The sequence below is a fragment of the Eptatretus burgeri genome, chromosome 4 (genome assembly GCF_056783735.1).
Source record: "Eptatretus burgeri isolate ZD-2024b chromosome 4, Ebu_testis_v1, whole genome shotgun sequence".
Lineage (NCBI taxonomy): Eukaryota > Metazoa > Chordata > Myxini > Myxiniformes > Myxinidae > Eptatretus > Eptatretus burgeri.
In genome coordinates this window covers 57468207-57487731 of record NC_140964.1, presented here as the reverse complement: position 1 = coordinate 57487731, position 19525 = coordinate 57468207, and the positions used below count along the sequence as shown (strand labels likewise).

The window sequence follows — 19525 nt, the reverse complement described above, 5'->3', positions numbered from 1 at the left end:
TGGCCGTGGTGGGGTTGAAGACCCACGCGTGACAGGGTTCCGGCGTTGTTCCGGAAGGTCACGACTAAATTGTCCGTCTGGTGGGCGACGCGGCTGCTATTCGGGAAACGCGGTCGATCGCACGCCGGTGGGTGCGAATTCGTAACAATATATATAGTAGACGAGGGGTAAGTCGGCAGCGTGTAACTCGTCACTTCGCCTAAGTCGGCAGTGTCAAAAAGTCCCGAATTTATCTAATGTTAAATCGACTTACAGACTTTGAATAAAGTCTGTAAGTCGTCATCTCTAAGTCACTTCGTCTAAGTCGTCAGATGTTGTCCGTTCCCACGTAATGGAAACTCAAGTAAATTACCACGCCTAACTCGTCACACGGAACTGCTGCCTCGTGAGAAGCCCGATTTCATGGAATCGTGATGCGCGGGCTATTTATAACTGCGCTGCATTCAGCTCAGTCAGCGCGCCGTCCCTCATGCATCTGTAGAGGTAGACAGGCTGCACAATGCAGTCTCTGGCGAAGGAGTGAAGGATCGATCGAGCTTAGTGTTGAAGTCCGATCATGGTTTTATATTGGCTTGTTTTGTACATCACCACACTCACTTTCACATAGGTATTGAGTGGTAGTCACCACGATGACTGTGTGTCATGTAATTTGTCGATGGTATATGAGTTTTCATTCCATATGAAAACTCATTCTACATTCATTCCAATGAATGAATTCTAACAGCCATTCATTCCACATTTGTTGATGGTCATATACAATCACCGATGGTATAGGAGTTGTCTTACAGTTGTTCATTATCTTTACTTTTGATAAAGTGATTCATGAATTCCATCTTTGCTTGATCACTTTCCAACTCACCAATTAACCCCCACCTATGCCCCGAGGATTGCGTTTCCCTTTTGGTACAATCGCCGGCTTAGAGATTGTTGCGCCCTCTCACACGTACGTGTCCAGGCCAAGCGCAACTTCATCCTTCACCCCACAGTCATCATGAATGTTCGCATACGCGCAAGTCGTCACATGTCCAAGTCGTCACTTCTTTCTCGGTCCCAATGGTGACAACTTACGCCTAGTCTACTGTATATATATATATACACAAAATAAAAAAATAATAATAATAATCAGGAAGTTGCTGGACTTCCAACATCGCGATGGCACGGACATTTCAAAGGTTTAATCCAACACAACTCCCTGCCCTCCCCCCCACCCCCAAAATGTATATATACAGTATATGTACACCAAAGCCTGGTGTTGGCGCAGTGGTTAGGGCAGCGGCTTGGGATCCAAGAGGTCCTGAGTTCAAGCCCCGTTGGGCCACTGAATTAATACACCAGGGGGTTGACTCAGCCTGTCATCCTTCCGAGGTCGGCGAAATGAGTACAGTATACTGGGCCGGTGTATACCCCGGTTAAAATAGGTGTACCATATCCTGTGTCGTAAGAGGCGACCAGGGTTGCGTCAGGAAGGGCATCCGGCGTAAAACATGTGCCAAATCACTATGCGGATCATACAGATGATCCGCTGTGGCGACCCCTAAAGGGAGCAGCCGAAAGAAGAAGAAGAAGAGGAGTATATGTACACCAAGATCCAAACGTATCAACTGAAATTTGTCGTCCGTTAAGGATTTCACATCCAATACCACATTCAATTTTTGGACAGCATCGCTGAATGACAAAAATGACCGAAGCAAAAAAGCCCAATCATAATTCATATTCCATTTTTCAGGGAGCAAAAAAACATTTTTGAGTTGGGCTGAGCACTTGGTTTCAACATCAATACACTGCATTTTACAGTGGGAAGGTTCACGATGACACAAATTTGTCACAACTTGAAAGGACTCCACAAAAAAAAAAATTGTGAATAACTGCCTCATTATGCATATGAACGGATATGAAGGGATTGAAAGTTGGGCGGGACCATGGTGACACGACTGCCTGAGGACCAATCACGCCTCAATGGGTGTGGTTAACTACATAAATTAACGTACAGTCTGAGGGTGCAGTCGGCCCGTGCTGAACGTGGGTTTCCCTCCATCGCGGTTGAAGTATTGTGGTCGAGCGTGCCGATCACGCCATGGGTCCATCGCTCTATCGCGGAGGAATATACATGCCCGCACCCCCATCTCACCTCACAGTTTGCTCTTTCGATATCGTGCCGCACGGACTATCACGTAGTTTAGTTAGTTATCGTGTGGTATTGCGCGATTTAGTTTTCGCTAGTCGATTAATTACATCGTGGGATGTTGATGACAGAATTTATGAAGAAGAAGAACACGTGAGTATTAGTGAAATAAGGCAAATTAGACATCATAGAATGTTATTTAAAGCTTTTAAAGTAAGAAGCAAATAAATTCAATTGTGAAGTGAATGAACCAAGGAATGAAACAGGAGGGAGAATGAGTTCATGATTGTTTTTCCTATTTTTCCCATAAGGTCTCAACCTTGCGCAGCACAGTTTTGCCCAACGTAGGGTTTTTCAAGAACCTAACCCCCCCCCCCCCTCCATTAATAGGGAGGTTCCGCTGTCGTGAAAACAGAAAATCACTTTTAAAACCCGGTGTGGTTAATGGTGGTATATCATGTGCAGTCCACCAACTATTGTAGCCAGATGTATGATAATTATTTATCTGTACACACCGATCTCCACAAAGCATGACCGAACATCTCTCAACATCTTGATAAAAGGATGCAATACCTTACGATTTGTGTCTGACAGCAGGAGGTACCGAGCAGAAAGATCCAAAATGGCTTTGATTGCGGAATCTGCAGAAAACCTGTCACACAAGGACATCAATTTCTACTGCAAACACGCTTTAAATCAGCAAGGTGTTGTTGATAGTCAGATAATGATTTGCTCGGGTGAGCGCAACACTACATCACGAAGACCTCAACGCTTGCGATTCTTCTTACACATCACTCCTTCATTACAACAGCTCACCTGAACATGTGTGTGTGTGTGTGGTGGGGGGGGGAGGGGGGTGGGGGTGGAGATTAAGAATCAATTGCAGCTTTTCATCTGAAAAACTTACTGGAGCGTTTGTAAACACGTCCAGCGCACTGTGCACCACAGCTTGATCTCTCGATTTTCCTCCATTCCCGTCAATACAAATCTCCAGAAAGGCACTCTGGGGTAGGAATAAATCTCGGTAAATAAGAGCCCTGAGACAGAGTGCGACTTTGAAGTGACAATTTGACGGAAGGAAGGAACATAGCAGAGGAGTATATGCGAAAGGTGAAGACATGAATAGCTAGCTTTCGTTGTCGTAGCAATGATGAAACAAAAACTCACTCCGAGTCTTCCCTGTAGTGATCATCACAGAAGATGAGGGAACACACAGGGTAGCCACGATGAGGACTCCACTTATGCAAACACCTGGTTCAGTAGATGAGGGCAGAAACTGAGTCATCTATTTCAAAACATTCTCACCTTACAAAAAAAAAAAAAAAAAAAAATCCACATTTGGTCACACATCTAAGGAAAACACACAAGTGTGAAATAAATTAAAACGTTCAACAATACGAAAGGCCAAACTTTTTCAAAAATACAATTTCTTTTAAATTTACAATTCAAATGAAACAATGTCGAAAAATCTAAATTTTTATCAGTGTGAACATAAATATGGATTATTATCAGTTTTTTTTTTTTTTTTTTTTTAAATGATCTCCATTGAAATAGAATTTGGAGACAAAAAAAAAAGGGAAATTCATCAATTGGCAGAAGTTTGACAAACCTGAACAATGAATAATAATGTTGGTCAGAATTTCAATACAAACTTATCTCACCAACTATTCATCCAAAATGGCAACTTTTTATCTGACAAACCTATAGGTTAAGTCCAATCTGCCACACCTTACGCACCTTGGGGTTTCTTGGCCCTCGAGATAGACTTGCCAAAACTTCACCATACCATCCTGCCCAGCAGTGGCAAGCACTGCACCATCAGGTGACAGGCAGCCTGCCAAGATGGCCTGTGGCAGACCACACGTGAGTATTGAAAAACAACAATTAAAAAGCAGACCAGGGAACTACAAATCAAGAACTAGAGAGATAGTAGAAATAACATCTGGCCAAACTTGTCTTCTCGGCATCTTACCATAAATGAACTGCATATAAACCTACAATACAACTTGATTGAAATTAAATGATCACAGGGTTAAAAACGGCAGGTCAACTCTTGGAGAGAATGAGATGTAGTAAGAAAAAGCAGTTTAATTTGGTGCTTACGTACCCCAGTGTGCCCACTGATGGTGACCAAACCATCCGAAACATCTGTAGCCTGAATCGGTGAGTTGGTGCCTTCGCCGATCAGCACCTCGAGATCCCAAACCTCTGCCTGCCGTCACAGTCAAGTTAGTTCTCGTGAAATCAAAACAAACGACGAACATACGAACACTATTATTAAATTTCATGTTCATCGGTGCAACTCGCACGACCTACCCTGTCAGGGTGCAGAAGTGCCAGCATCTTGCCAGGGTCTGCTTCTGCATCCACATCCAACTCATCCTCAGGATTGTGAGGACACCACACTATGCGGCGTGAATCACAAGGTGGAGTACCCATCGGTCGTACAATTTGCACCAAAATGTCAGCACTGAATATTTAAAGTTAGAATGACCAATTAAAGGTGCAGAGAAGCAGAAGTATTTGAGAGGTTGGGGGGGGAGGGCAGAGAGGTGGGGGTAAGGATAACTGTTAAGAATAGACAATGGAATAAACACTAGAGTGCAACAGTTACATCACAACAGGATTGCCCCATTTGGTGTTTCTACTTTTAGCACACAGTTAATCTTCAAATTCTGATCGATTTTACTCGTTGGAAAACGAATGTCCTTGGAATTCTAATAGAATAATATTTACCTCCACTACCGAAGGTGGCCAGAGGTTGTTTTCACCTCTGTCTGTCTATGAGCAGGATATCTCAAAAAGTTATGGACGGATTCGGACGAAACTAGGTGGACAGATTGGATGTGTGACGAGGACGAAGTGATTGGATTTTGGTGAAGATCCGGATGTGATTAAAAAAAAAAAAATTCTTAATTTCTTCAGTGATCCTTCACTATTGTTGGCTCGGTGGTTAGGGTGGCGGCTTGGGATCCGAGGGTCCTGAGTTCAAGCCTCGTTGCCCGCTGAATTAATTCACCAGGGAGTTGACTCAGCCTGCCATCCTTCCGAGGTCGGCAAAACGAGTACCAGCTTGCTGGGATGACCGAGTCATTCAAGTATCCTGCGTCAGAGTGGCGACCTGTCCAGGATTGTGCCCAATAGCCAAGGAGACTGCTTCGGCAGCACCAACGCTCTGTACAGAGTATGGTCCCAATGGACAATGGACAATCCTTCACTATTGAGATGGAGGCAAAAACTAGATAGATGTAGCATAATGTCAAAAAATTGTGCATGGAATATGACAAAACTCGGTTGAAGAGTTGGGTAGCTGACAAAAAAAGCCAACTAGATTTTGGTTAAAGTCTGGATGCAGATGCAGCCTATCAGTGGGCTACAAAACGTAAACTGTTCAGCCTGACAGAGGTATGCGCTCTACCGAGTGACATTCTTGTTCTTTATGTCCTTATCCTACATCAGCGTATTTATAACCGACTCATGAGCCTCGTGGAACTGCACTAAAAAGGGTAACAAAAATAATAATAATAATAATAATAATAATAAAGAGGCCAAGAAATAAAACTCAGCAGCTCAGAAACACTGCACATAGCCATGTAACAGCAAATAAAATTAATAACAGCAATAATGAAGGGTCGGTGAAGGATACAGCATTTTGCCGGTAGAATCAATCTTGAAATTCCAAACAAAGAGGCCGCCTGTATCATCGAGTGCAGCAAGACGTGGTGAGGCAGTCTGAGTGGAGGCGTGGCGCATAGACATCGGATATGCGAACGCGATGTCGGTCACTGCACCCACAAACCCCTTCAGTAGTGTACGCTCAGCCGTTGGTGTGTGTAGAACTCGAACCATGGCCTGTGGCTCTGTACAAATGAAAAGTAACAGCAACCCAACAAAACTGCTGATGTCACGACCAAACTGTATCGAGTCGAGTAGGGGGGTTGGATTATTAAAGGAGTATTACGAGAGGGAAGAAAATAAATAAATAAATAAAACAAGCAAATTGCCATTACTTGGAATTATGTAGGCAAGGTAGTCCTGGGAAACGGCAACAAGACTGCCCGGGTAAAATTTGCGCTCCCAATCATATTTTGTCACCGTCTGCACCTTCACCTGCACCCCAACGATAAACAAAGAACAAACATCCCATCATGAACTAGAAAGCATCTCAAAATGCAAAGTCCATCTGCGTCTGCTTTGTACTCAAACCAAAAACTTGACGAAAGCAACTGCTAAATTAAACTGGAAGAGCACTCTTCGACGTCATGACATCGCCACGTATGCCAGCACCCACATTATTACATCATTATAATACTTGTAGCAAATTTGATTTAAATCTCTGAACCCAGATACAAAATATTAAATAATTCTGGCTACCAGACCATACGTCTGATCAGATTTAAATTCAAGACATATACTCCCCATGACGACTAGGTCATAATTGTGACGCTTCCCGTCGATTGATGAAGCAGCTCAAGAGAAAGAATTTTTTCAAGATTTTCGTTCAATTCAATATGGCTGATACTGATAGACCATATGACCTATTCATTATTCGTGAACACCCTGCTCTCCACAACGCTTTGGGAACACGTGGGTGAAGTTTCCCCTCGATCTGTCTCAGCCGTTCTGAGGAGGTTTTTAAAGGTTTATTCTTCATAAAATAAAAATCAACGCTGCCAGACCATGTGACCGATGACATCATAGGTGGAGAACTTTTTATTCCTCATGCACAGGCGATCATACCGGTAAAGTTTTGCCTCGATCTGTTCAGCCGTTTCGGAGAAAAATTTTGAAGGTTTTTATGTTAAAAACAATATGGCTGCCAACCCACGTGACTAGTGACGTTACCAATTCCCCCCCCACCCCCCGATACAATTTAGCCCAAGATGTCCCTCAAAATTTTTCATACTGATCGGATATAGCATTCAACGTATGCAATTACATCATCACAAAGCCACCTAGGACATCAAAAAAAAACCACTCCTTTTTTCCAATGGGGCATACTTCACGTGTGCCAAGTTTCAATTTTTTCCCCACTAGAAGCACACGCTCCCTACGGGAGCCGTCAAGGGGGTCATGTTATTATATTTATGCCTATTGTACTCCAAGGGGTCCTAGGATTACACACCCAAAAAATGGTTGCAATTGGTTCAGCCATTTTTGCGGTACCTGGGAACAGACAGACGGTGAATTATAGTAAAGAAGATGTTGCGGTTTCGGAGATAGAGGTCGAAAGTTTTTTTCATTTTTTCCAACATGGCTGGCACACAATGTGTCCATTGACAAAAGAATAATCATTCAAACATTCTATATGAATAGTCGTACCTATGGTTTAAATTTTGCGTCAATCAGATAAACAGTTGCAGAGAAAACAGAGAAAATTAGAATGGACTGATGGACGTGCACACTTAAGGACGGCCAACCCAAAAACAATTCCTGAGGCAACTTCGTCAGCGGTGGCATAAAAAAAAAAACTTATACATTTTATAAATTAGTGTTCTGCATATTCTCATAATGAAGGTTTGTTGAAAATTTGATGACAAAAGCTCAAATGGTAAATAAACATGGAAGCAATTTAATAACCCAGCCATCTCGATGGGTTGATAAGGATTATTCCAACGCATTGTGACTTTGCCCTTTGACATTTTGATCCAATTTTCAATGAGACTTCTCAATATCCTCATAATAAAAGGTTTGACAAAAATTTGATATTTAAAAAAAAAAAAAAAAAAAAAACACAACGAATACACGCACGCGCACACACGCGCATGCACGCATGCACGCACGCACACTGCAAGACCCTGTCTCCCACTGTGCAGAGTATGGGCTACTAAATCCGACGCAATAACTGCAAAGCAAGAAAACACCAGTCAAATGATATTGTACACATTTAAAGGAGGAAATCATAAAACGAGTACAAGGTCAAACCTAACCCGGTTGCTGCCCGAAGATGGGCTCTGTAGGTCGGAGGCGACACTGGGGACAATAACAACATCTCGGGATGTGATGATTATGGGGCTGACACCATCATCTCCTGACAGTTTTCTGCACACCAAGAGACAAAGGGGAGCAGGGTGGGGGGGGAGGAGAAAGAGGAGAGGAGAAAGTTTAGCTTCCATAAATTTCAAGTGCAATGTCAGGAAGTTCATTGAGCAAATCCCATTACAGCTTTTCTTCAAAAACCTTATTGTGTACCAAATGTTTGAATTTTTTTTTTTTAAAGAAACTACTTTTGCCCATATTTCACCAAAAAAAACTAAGAGCGGCTGCTTCGAGTAAGCAAATTTCTTTTCAGAGGGTGAGGTACACAGGGGGGAAAGGAGATGAGAATGTAGCAGAACAAAGCACAAAGCACAAAGCAATACATATGTACTCCACACAGATTTCTCCAAAATAAAGAAATTTAATTCAGCGGTGATGGACACAAGCATGTGCCAAGTACAAACCAGTAATATTCTTGCCACATTTAGCCTCCCACCCCCTAAAAAGAGGAAACATCATGCATCACTAAATCTTGGGTCACCTGGATAAAATTTAAACAATGGGAATCATTTTTGTGCACTCAATTTTTTTTTAAACCAAAATATATTTGCATATCTAGTTTCCTGAACAGTACAACTTAAATTTCATTACCTCCACCAACTCAAGTTTTCAACCCCATCTGACTGTGTGCAGGATCTCAAAAACTAGCAAACGGATTCCGACAAAAGTTGGTGGACACTTTGGGTGTGTGACAAGGAAGAATTGATTCAATTTCGGTGAAGATCCAGATCTGATAATTTTATTTTAGAGATTCTTCACCATTGATAGGGCTAAACTCATATATATATATATATATATATATATATATATATATATATATATATATATATATATATATATATATATATATATATATATATATATATATATATATATATATATATATATATATATATATATATATATATCTCTCTCACGATATCTCAAAAAGTTGTGGACAGATTCAGAGAAAACTTTGTTGACAGGTTGGGTGTGTCGCAAGGACAAATCGATTTGATTTTGGTGAAGATCCGAATCTGGATTTGAGGATTATTTAATTTCCAAAGTGATTCTTCACCATTGCGAGATAGGACCAAAAACGATATGCAGTCTTACTGTATAGCATGATATTTCAAAAATGTTTTGGGCCCGATATGTTCTCATTGATCAGGCACTGCATGGCGGAGATATGTGATCTACCGAGTGCCCTTCTCGTTAATTCTACATTTGCATCCAAAAATTGCAAAACAAAGCATTTAACAATGCAGAGTCTCACCAGAATACTTGTACTGTATAGGTGACCCATTCAGGTGTACACTAAAACACCCTCATGAACAGGCACAGCTAACTTGGACAATCTACAATGGAGGTATAAAATAAACGTATGGTTAAATCAGACAACTTGGGCAGCGCTGTATTAAAGTTAGTCTTCGTGAAGACTCCAACACAAACCGATCACAATAGCCTCCTCCTTGGTAAGAGACTAACAAGTAAATTAACTTTGTCGTTTGCTGGAAGATGGTTCAACTGGGAATTTGTGGTGAGTGTGCAAAGTTCACAAAAGGAACCTCAGCAGAAACAAAAAAAACACATTGTTACACACATTTCTTGCATCTCAACAAGATCAGTGGCCATGGTTGATGGTGCAGCGGCAAGTCTGGGCTCATCTTTGGATTCTCCCATGAAGCCCAATGATTTCACAGTTTCTCCAGAAGAAGATGGAGTACCGACTGCCCCGTTCAGCTGTCCATTGCACGACGACGACTGCTCAGCTGATGGAGTATCTGCAACAACAAAGATCAGGAAGATTGAATAAATTCTGAGCAAAGTTTGTGGAAGGAATGAAATTCAAAGGAACATAGCTACTTACAATTGCTGGTTTATTTTCCTGAGTTGTTGATCAAATCATTGAAAAAAAATATTAATAATAATAAATAAAAAAGACAAACCATCAGTTCAAATGTTGTTGAGATAGAAGGTCAACCCATAAAATACACACAGCAAGTGTTCCTCCATTTCCAAAATAAACACGACCATTATTGGAAAGTAGGCCATTGGCAAACAGATCAGATATGCTTCGAATCCTTTTTAGGTTCCCTGTGGGTCCAGATCCAAAGTTGCCATTTTGTAACTGGATGGAATTCGAGAAATATTTTAGGCTACAGACCCCTACATGAATGCCGAGTACGTATTACTTTGCGATTTGTGGAATAATAAGGATTTCTGTGTGATACTTATGAAAATTACAAAACCATAATCCACTTTTGTGAGTCAGCACACGGCCCAAATTGTCATTGGGATGGGAAAGAATTCAGAGACGAACATGTTTTAAGGCTTATTTTTCATTATTAAATTTTAGAACACATAAAAATGTACATGACTTTCCAATTATTAACAAGGAGAAATGTGTCCAAGAGCCATGTCATAAAGGTTTTGTCTTCACCAGAAGAACAACAACAAGAAGAAGAACAAGAAGAACAACGCGGAGCTCTCTTTGAGCCAGCGTCTGTGACGCAGCTAACAATGGCGGTTTCACATTCCGATTATGATGCATCATCATCTTTTCGAGAGTCAGTGCTACTTAAGCAGTTTCTTGGCAAGGGTTATACTGGGTGGTTTGCCACCCTTCTCCTCGCAGTAGTTCGGGCAGGAATTTTGAACTTGGCCATTGTGCCGGCAACAGCTCGCCTACATTTCGCGGAGGAGACCGTGGGATCTTTAACAGCCATCAACTAAAACCAGCATGTACATTGACCTCCATCAACGGATCTGAGGGACTGCACGTACGTGGATGAATCACCCTGCCCGTGAAACACCGGGACGACGGTTTATAGCTGGGTCGGGACTCGAACGCAGGCTGCACAGCCTCGAGGCGAGTGTGCATACCTCTCGGAGTCGAGGCCATCCCGTCAGCCCAATTTCATATACTCTCCTCTATATCTCGCATTGAGCTCCATCTTTCTTATTTCTGTATTTATTTCATCCTAAATTGCAATGAGGGAGACCCTTAATGGTCATTGTGGATTATCTCCTGTAATAAAGGAACCGAAGGAAAAAGGAAGGATAAAGGTGAGATGAGGGAGAAGTTATGATCTGGTCCTTGAACTGCCGAAGGTTGTGGGTCGTTGGCTGCACAGAAAAAAGGCAGTTGATTCCAGAGTTTGTGTCGCGAGGAAAGAAAAATCATACAAGTCATAATCATGCCACCGCTACAGGCAGAGTGCGCGAGTATTGCGATGATCCCATCTGTGTGTTTGTTTGTCAGCAGAATAACTGGAACTAGGAGAGATGGGTTTGGCAAATTTGGCACAGAGCTTCATGTTACGAATGTCTTGAATGAGTTAAACTTTGAGCTCACAAAGTAAAATATCAAAATGAAAGTTAATGCCCACTCACACCATGGCCATGCAACAGTATAGGTTAGCACCATGGTGGGTGGTGTTGCATAAACAGAGATAACCGGCACGAGTCAGCGCCTCCATTTAGCGACTTCTAGTCGTTTCAGTGCGCTTACAGAAACGCATACGAAGGCTGGCTAACGGAAACCACACGAGTGGTGGAAAGACATTTCACGGGTGGAAGAAATGTAATTGATAATTCTCCAGAGCAAATGGCCAAGGGAGTAATGGTGGAAGAGGGGGGTTGACAGCAAAGTCATCGACAGCGGTTCAAGGCCTGAAGGTCGACGGTAAACTGTTGCATCATCTTAGACTGCACTCAATCCAAGGATACACAGCACAAAAAGGAGATCTCTAAATGGGTGAGCAATGGTCCAACATGGGGCGAACTTGTTTTTATAAAGAGTCAAAAGTCATGAAGCAATGGCTCAGAAATTTTTTGGCTCAGAAAAATACCAATTTCTTGGAAGCCTTTCTGGCAATGGTTACACTATTGGAATGCCAAGAGAGACCACATGGCATTTCAATTCACAGAATGCTGATGGTAGATGTCCACATGAAGGATGAGCTTGATTGTTTAGGGTGGGGGGGAGGGTGAGGGGCTGTTTTGACTTTATTTGAGATGACAATGGATTGGCTCTTCATGTGGTCGAGTGCAAGAAAGTTTGAGTCCCATTCCATGAGGAGTGGCACAAAGATGGGTGAGATTACCGAGCCCTGTGGCACTCCAAAGTCGATATGGAACCTCTTGGAGAAGGAATCATCAAAACGGGTAAAAATGGAGTGTGTTGTGGGGAAGCTTTCGAATGAACAGGGTAAGATTCTCCTGCAAAGAAAAGTCCTAAGAACATGACTGACGGTAGTTTTATGGTCTTTATAATTGGTGTGGTGATGTGAAACAAACAAGTGATGGTACTCTGGTATAGTTCATTGTCTGATGATAAGGGATTCGCCATTTCGGCGTATTGCACTTTTATACAAAGGAATACAATGGAGACGCAGAAAAGGCAATTATTTTACCCATCGAGACAAATCTTCACCCCAAAACGATTCACATTTAGCTTATTCATTTCCAATATGGCATCCACCTCCAATATCCCTTCAGTGTTCCATAAATACAAAATCAACGACATATCTGTGATCACAAAGCGACCGCCAAGGGTGAGACCCCCCCCCCCAGCTTACCTTGTCCTGTGATCCAGTGATGGCCATATTATTTATTTCTCAGGCCACCATATGACCTTGACTGACAATATTATGGGATAGATTGTCAAAGAAGAAAAGTGTCCACATCTTCATTCGATCCATAAAACTCAACATCATGGAAATCAGAGAAGAATTGTTCAAGTTATGATCAAAAGTGCTATTTGTTAATTAGGTCACAATCCGAAAAGGTAGGTCAAGGACACGGATCAAATATCAGGTGCACAACTTCAGGAAAAGGTGTGCTATTCTGATGCAATAACATCATGGAAGGCCGAGCGGTCTTTGAGACCCCACATTGGCAAAAGTGAGTGATGACAAAGACGCAATATTTTTTTTTTTTCAGATCCCCCCCTCCCCCATTTGACCTTGACCTTTAACCCAGAAGGGTATGGTGTAAATTAAGAGTAAATGTGGCTTACTCTAGGCTATCCAGAGAGGGCAATTTTCTTCCAAATCAGAGAAACGTGTTAGAACGTCTCATTAGGTCATGACCTTAAAAATGTCAAGGTCAAAAATTGGTGTCAACCCCAGATACTATCTTTATATTATTAAAACTCTTACATCTTGCATGTACGTTCCTGAAATACAGCCAAAACGGTACACAAAAAAAAAAGCGCAAAAACTTTTCAGCCCACCTTACTCACCGTTCACCTGCGGTGTGCAGTATCAAGTGTCGGTGAAATCGGGCAACGAAAAAATTTATTTAAAGAATCAATTCCCGATTCAGTCAAATACTCTTTGGGATTATCTATCTATAATTCCAGCAGTGTGTGTGTGTGTGTGTGTGTGTGTGTGTGTGTGTGTGTGTGTGTGTGTGTGTGTGTGTGTGTGTGTGTGTGTGTGTGTGTGTGTGTGTGTGTGTGTGTGTGTGTGTGTGTGTGTGTGTGTGAGTGTGTGAGACTGCCGTTTTTCTCGACAACCACTGGTCCAATCTAATTGAAACTTGCCAGGTATATTGCTGGGGACCTGAGTATGTGCCTTTTCAAGGTTTGATATTAATCGGACAAGTGGTTCCCAAGTTATGGCCATTTATTTACCAAACCAATGACAGGACACGTTGCTGCGTAGGCATGGCCATTGGGGGAGAGATCCTCAGCTGCGTTCCCCATTATGGGTTACAACGTACGGACTTCTGGATAGTGATGACTTACTGTATTCTAATAATTTCTCGATTTCGTATGCGCATTTATAAACACAATGCCTCAATCCAGTCATCGTTTACGAGAGCGAAGGAACGGCCTGTGTGGTTGTTGTTTGTGGCACGCGGTTTGAAAGGTTTTTTTTTTGGTTTTTTTTTGCAAGGCCACACACTAGTTTGATCAATGAAAACAACAACAGCGCCCAGCGGGACATTTCGCTGGAGCTGCTTTTTTTTTTTTTTTTTTTTTTTTTTTTTTTTAAATCAACCGCAGTCACAACGGGAACCCAACGCGTTCACGGGTCGTCTATTTATACATATTATTGATGCAAAATATCTTATTCAAAAGTCTCAAGCGGCTCCGAGATACAGCTCGGAAAATAAAAATAAAAACAAATATTTTATTAATGGTGATTTAGTACTTCTTGGTGTCTTGGATCGGAAACTCGGGGGTACCATTAAAAATTGGGGACACCAAGGGTGGAAACAAACCCTCCAACAGCAATAAGGCTTCCCCGATACGAGAGGTTGAGAACCCCAAGTGGAAACCTGAACGAGTCGGTGATGAACTTCGGAAGCTCGCTCGCTGCGAACAGTACTCGGAACACGCGTCATCCAAGGAGAGGCGTTTAATCACCGACTCGACAAACTCTGTAAACATTTCGAGCATCACTGGAAGGCCCAAACGACACGGAATCGAATCGATAAAACGCGCGAACTTGCGCCGCACGTACACACACACACACACACACACACACACACACACACACACACACACACACACACACACACACACACACACACGTACACACACACGCACACACGCACACACACACACACGTACACACACACGCGTACACACACGCGTACACACACGCACGTACACACACGTACACACACACACGTACACACACACGCGTACACACACACGCACACACACACGTACACACACGTACGCACACGCGTACACACACGCACACACGCACACACACACACACACACACGCACACGCGCACACACACACACACACACACACACACACACACACACACACACACACACACACACACACGACACCTCGTGCGCCTGGTCCTCCGCGACCCGGAGGAGGTTCGCACCGAGCTTGGCACGCGACATTAACGGCGCCTGAACACTCACCCGCGGGCTTGTCGAGCTTCAGCAGATCTCGGAGTTGCTGCGTCGCGTCGCTCACGCTTACGGCCGTTGAATAAGGCCCCGGCGTCGCCATGGGAAGGAGGCCCCAAGTAAGCCTGCAAAAAAACAACAACAACAATTACTACTACTACTACTACTACTACTACTACTACTACTACTACTACTACAACGACGACAACGCAACACCACCACCACCACCACCACCAACAACAACATGATTCATCGCACTTCTCGAGCACCTGTTTCCTGTTCCCTTTTGGAGCTCATTAAGCAGTTGTTGTTATTGTTGATGCTGTTGTAGTTTTTTTTTTTTTTTTTTGGTTGTTGTTGTTGTTTTATGATCTTCCAGTGTAGACCATCGTCGAGCCTTTGGATACCGGCGTGCTGCAATGATTCTTCATATTTCCAGAAAATTTCATTTGAAATACCTTCGCATCATTATAATTACTCATCCAATCCAAATCGGAGTTATCTTTCACACCTTTATCTTTACTCAGAGTACGAAGCTCCGTTAATTTATTACGTACGCAGAATGTACGGTGAAGAAGAGGAAGAAGAGAAAAGGTGGATGGAAAAGAGAAACTTCTTCTTCTTCTTTTAAAATAAATTTTAATGGCGCTTCCAGAACTAGTAGGCTCTATATACGCCTCGTACCTGAACGTGATCGAAATCGTTTTTTATCCCATCGAGTGTAAGGAAATTTAAATGGATTCCCTACACTCCTTCAGGAATTTTAGTACCAGCTTGCAGAGTTGAGGGTGCTTCTGGTTCATCAGCCTCAACACTCCCAGTCGATCCAATTCCTGGATCCCCATTACTCCTACATTCTGCACAAGACGCCACCTGGGACCCTCATAAAGAGGGCAATTTAGGAATAAATTGTTCAGGTCTTCAGGTTTCTTGCACATCTCAAAAAACCCCGTAGGGTGGCTCCCAATTTTATACAGGTATGAATTTAGGAGGCAGTGCCCTAGTCTTGGCCTACCAAGAGCTACCTGGTCTCTCCGGGAATCTTGGTCTACCTGGTCTCTCCGGGAATCTTGGTCTACCTGGTCTCTCCGGGAATCTTGGTCTACCTGGTTGCCGCTAGAACACAGACCTCATTTCCATCAATGCAGACATGAGCAGGGATCCAGCACAGGTCGACCACCAGACCCCTCCACTCGTAATATTAACCAAATGCCAAACTTCCAGGACCAAGTCATTCCTACAGCCATCCTGTAAGGATTCCAACGCCTTTAACGCAGAAAGTGAATCAGAGAGGATAACCACACTGAGAGGATTAAACTCAATTATCAATTCTAGAGCCAGAACTATGGCAAATAGTTCGGTAGAGAAGACCGAGAGATGATTTGTTAGGCGAAACGCCCTGACCACCCTAAAATGGGGGATGCATATTGCGGCAGCTTTCCTTCCAGGAGAAGGTCCTTTGGAGCCATCTGTATACACATGTAACGATTGACTCCAATTTGAATTGATAAACTCAATAGCCTGATTGCATGTGACCGCAGGATTAACCGTGTCCGATTTTCCCCAGGGATCCACGTGGAGGTGAGGGGATTCAAGGGTTCAGAGGGCCCAAATACAAATTTTATGATGGGGGTTGACCGGAAGGTAATCCAACCCCATTTCCTTAGCCGTTGTTTTACATGCAAGGGCGAAAGGCGGGCAAGTGGAGTTCCCGTCAAGCTTTAGATATTCCCAACAGTTTTCAAATAAGGTTTTACCAGGATGGTTATCCCCAGATGAGGTGGCTCTAGCCTAATATTTCATTTTCAAAAATTCCCAACGGAGAGACAAGGGCATCTCGCCTGCTTCCACCAGAAGGGCAGAAACAGGAGTGCTGGTAAAAGCACCTAAACAACGCGGATGGCTTTAGATTGGACAATCTCCAGTTATTTTTCGATTGCTCGTGAACATATCCCCAAGGACCAGGCCACCATAATCCAGATGAGAACGAATAACAGCTTTATATAACAGGTGAAGACTATCACGATGTGCTCCCCACTCAGTACCAGAAAGACAACGTAATAAATTGATGCCTTTAGCACATTTACCAGTCAGCATCTTCACATGGGGAGTCCAGGTTAATCCCTTATCAAAGATGACTCCAAAGAATGACACTTCAGAAGATGGTTTGAGGGAAGTGCCATAAACTGTCATCACTATGTCCTCAATCCTTCTCTTGTGGGAAAATATGATGAACTTGGACTTGTTGCCTGATAACATAAATCCCCAGTCTAAGGTCCATTGCTCCACAAGACGGATATCATTCTGGAGTTTATTTTTTTACCCGAAAGGACTAAACTCTTACAATAGATCCACATGGCAATGTCATCAACGAACAGAAATAACTTGCTGTGGAGCTTGGAATGAGAAGTTACATCATTAATCATAATATTAAAGAGAGTTGGGCTTGGGCTGCTACCCTGGGGGATGCCCTGATCTGTATGAAAAATGGAGGAGATGTTCTGATCGACCCTCACCTGAAAGGATCTATGAGATAAAAAGTCCCTAATCCACTCAAACATTCTTCCATTAATCAGGAGGTTGATTATCTTATTAAGGAGGCCATCTTTCCCAACTGAATCATATGTCTTATGGGTATCAAGGAACACTCTCAGGAAAGACTCCTGGTTATTTAGGGACTTCCTAGCCTCATTTCCCAGTGCTGTAATGTGGTCCACAACAGACCGTCCCTTTTTGAACCCACTCTGGAATTTATACAGGAGGGTGTTCTTTTCCAGGAAGAAAACCAAGCGATTGTTCACCATCTTCTCCATTAATTTGCAGAAAACTGAAATAAGAGAAATCGGACGATATGAAGACGGGGCTGTACTATCTTTCCCATCTTTAAGGATATCATCGGATTACATTGAGTGTTTCCAATCAAAGGGAATTTTTCCCTAAAGCCCAAACCTTATTGAAGAGTCTTAGGATAACACACAACACACTATCATCCAAGTGCTTGAACGTGAGAAATGATAACCGATTTGGACCTGGGGCACTATTCCAAGTCTTCTGGATTGCCTGTTCAAGCTCCCGAAGAGTGAAGTCAAGATTAAGTGAAGAATTTAGAGGCTGAACTACATTGGTGGTCACCAGGAATTTATTTGATAATTGGGGAGTACGAGCTTTCAACTCATCATACTTTATGATATCGGCTCCGCTTCCAGAAAAAAAACTTAGGAAACTATAGACCTGTTAGTTTGACTTCAGTTGTGGGGAAGGTGTTGGAGACATTAATTAAGGACCAGATCAGGAACCATTTAAACAAATACAAACTAATTAAAGGTAGTCAGCCTGGGTTTACCAAAGGTGGTTCCTGCTTAACAAATCTTTTAGAGTTCTATGAAGCAGTGTCTGATTGGGTGGATGATGGAAAGGCAGTGGACATAGTATATCGAGAGTCTAGACTTTAAGAAGGCATTTGATAAGGTACCACATCAGAGGTTGTTAGCCAAAGTGAGGGCTGGTGGAGTAGCTGGCCAGGTAGCTAATTCGATTGCAAACGGGCTTAGTGGTAGGAAGCAAAGAGTGGTTGTGAGTGAGAGGATGTCTTGCTGGGAGGATGTAAGTAGCGGGGTACCTCAGGGATCAGTACTTGGACCATTAGTATTCATTATTTACATCAACGATTAGGATAATGGGGGTAAAGAGTAAGCTTTCCAAATTTGCAGATGGCACAAAGCTTGCAGGTGAGGTGGATAGCAGCAGGGGTGTTTTTTTTGTATCCCTTGTCGAGGCTCATATGAGAGCTAACACACAACGCACAGCAAGGGGGGCATGAGACAAGAGGGGCGGGAGTGGGAAGGACAAAACAGTGTGGAACAGAGACATTAGGTGATCTGTGGAAGGGAGAGGGATGGGGCGGGGAACATGGGGTATACAAGATGGACATTACAGGGACTTTCAGGAAGGAAAGCAGGAAATTTGAAGGAGGTGGGTTTGGGTGGATTAACGGGGGTAGAAAAGATCGAGGATTTGGATGGGGGACGATAAGAGGTGGTGGTCAACAGGTGTTTTGAAGGCCTGGAGGGAAGAATGGGATTTAACAGAGTGAGGGAGTTTCTTCCGAGGCGGGAAAAAAGAGGAATGAAAGAGTGAAGGTGAGCCGTGATTCGTGATTTTGGTAGTTTTACCAGAAGGGGGTTGTTGGCGGGCCTTGAGCGCCCTGCGGAAATATGGTGAGGACAAATTGCAGAGAGGGGGGGCAGACTGGAGAGGAGATGGTAGAAGACAGAAAGACCACCGACCTGCCTGTGGTGAGAGAGTGAGAGGCCCAAAAGACTCAGCCTCATCGCGGGAGATGCCAATGATCCGAAATGCCTTGGTTTCCACAGTGTGAAGCCGAGAAAGGTGGGACGCAGGAGCACCAGCGCAGAGGGTAGAGCAGTACTCCATCAGGCTGCAGGCGAAAGCTTTGTATGTGGTCAGGAGCTCAGGTAGGCCGAGGAAGGACTTTGC

The 19525-nt window shown here is 43.2% G+C and overlaps 1 protein-coding gene across 5 annotated transcripts in view; it reads right to left on the bottom strand.

Moving 5' to 3' along the window:
• The window catches only part of EDC4 (enhancer of mRNA decapping 4), an 80967-nt gene extending 65537 nt beyond the window's left edge, over positions 1 to 15430 (bottom strand). For 2 of the 5 annotated variants that reach the window (XM_085878205.1, XM_085878208.1), the window contains exons 1-11: positions 14432 to 14584; positions 9744 to 9924; positions 8053 to 8164; positions 6133 to 6232; positions 5769 to 5982; positions 4439 to 4592; positions 4230 to 4334; positions 3860 to 3969; positions 3290 to 3373; positions 3030 to 3125; positions 2696 to 2774 (exon numbers count right to left, since the gene is read on the bottom strand). In XM_085878205.1, coding sequence (XP_085734331.1) covers positions 2696 to 2774; positions 3030 to 3125; positions 3290 to 3373; positions 3860 to 3969; positions 4230 to 4334; positions 4439 to 4592; positions 5769 to 5982; positions 6133 to 6232; positions 8053 to 8164; positions 9744 to 9924; positions 14432 to 14552 — 1356 coding nt within the window. In that variant the 5' untranslated portion in view covers positions 14553 to 14584. Of the gene's footprint in view, positions 1 to 2695; positions 2775 to 3029; positions 3126 to 3289; positions 3374 to 3859; positions 3970 to 4229; positions 4335 to 4438; positions 4593 to 5768; positions 5983 to 6132; positions 6233 to 8052; positions 8165 to 9743; positions 9925 to 14431; positions 14586 to 15040; positions 15268 to 15297 lie in introns of those variants that run through there. The other 3 variants (XM_085878207.1, XM_085878206.1, XM_085878209.1) reach the window with 3 other exon arrangements.
• Between the last annotated feature and the right edge of the window lie 4095 nt (positions 15431 to 19525).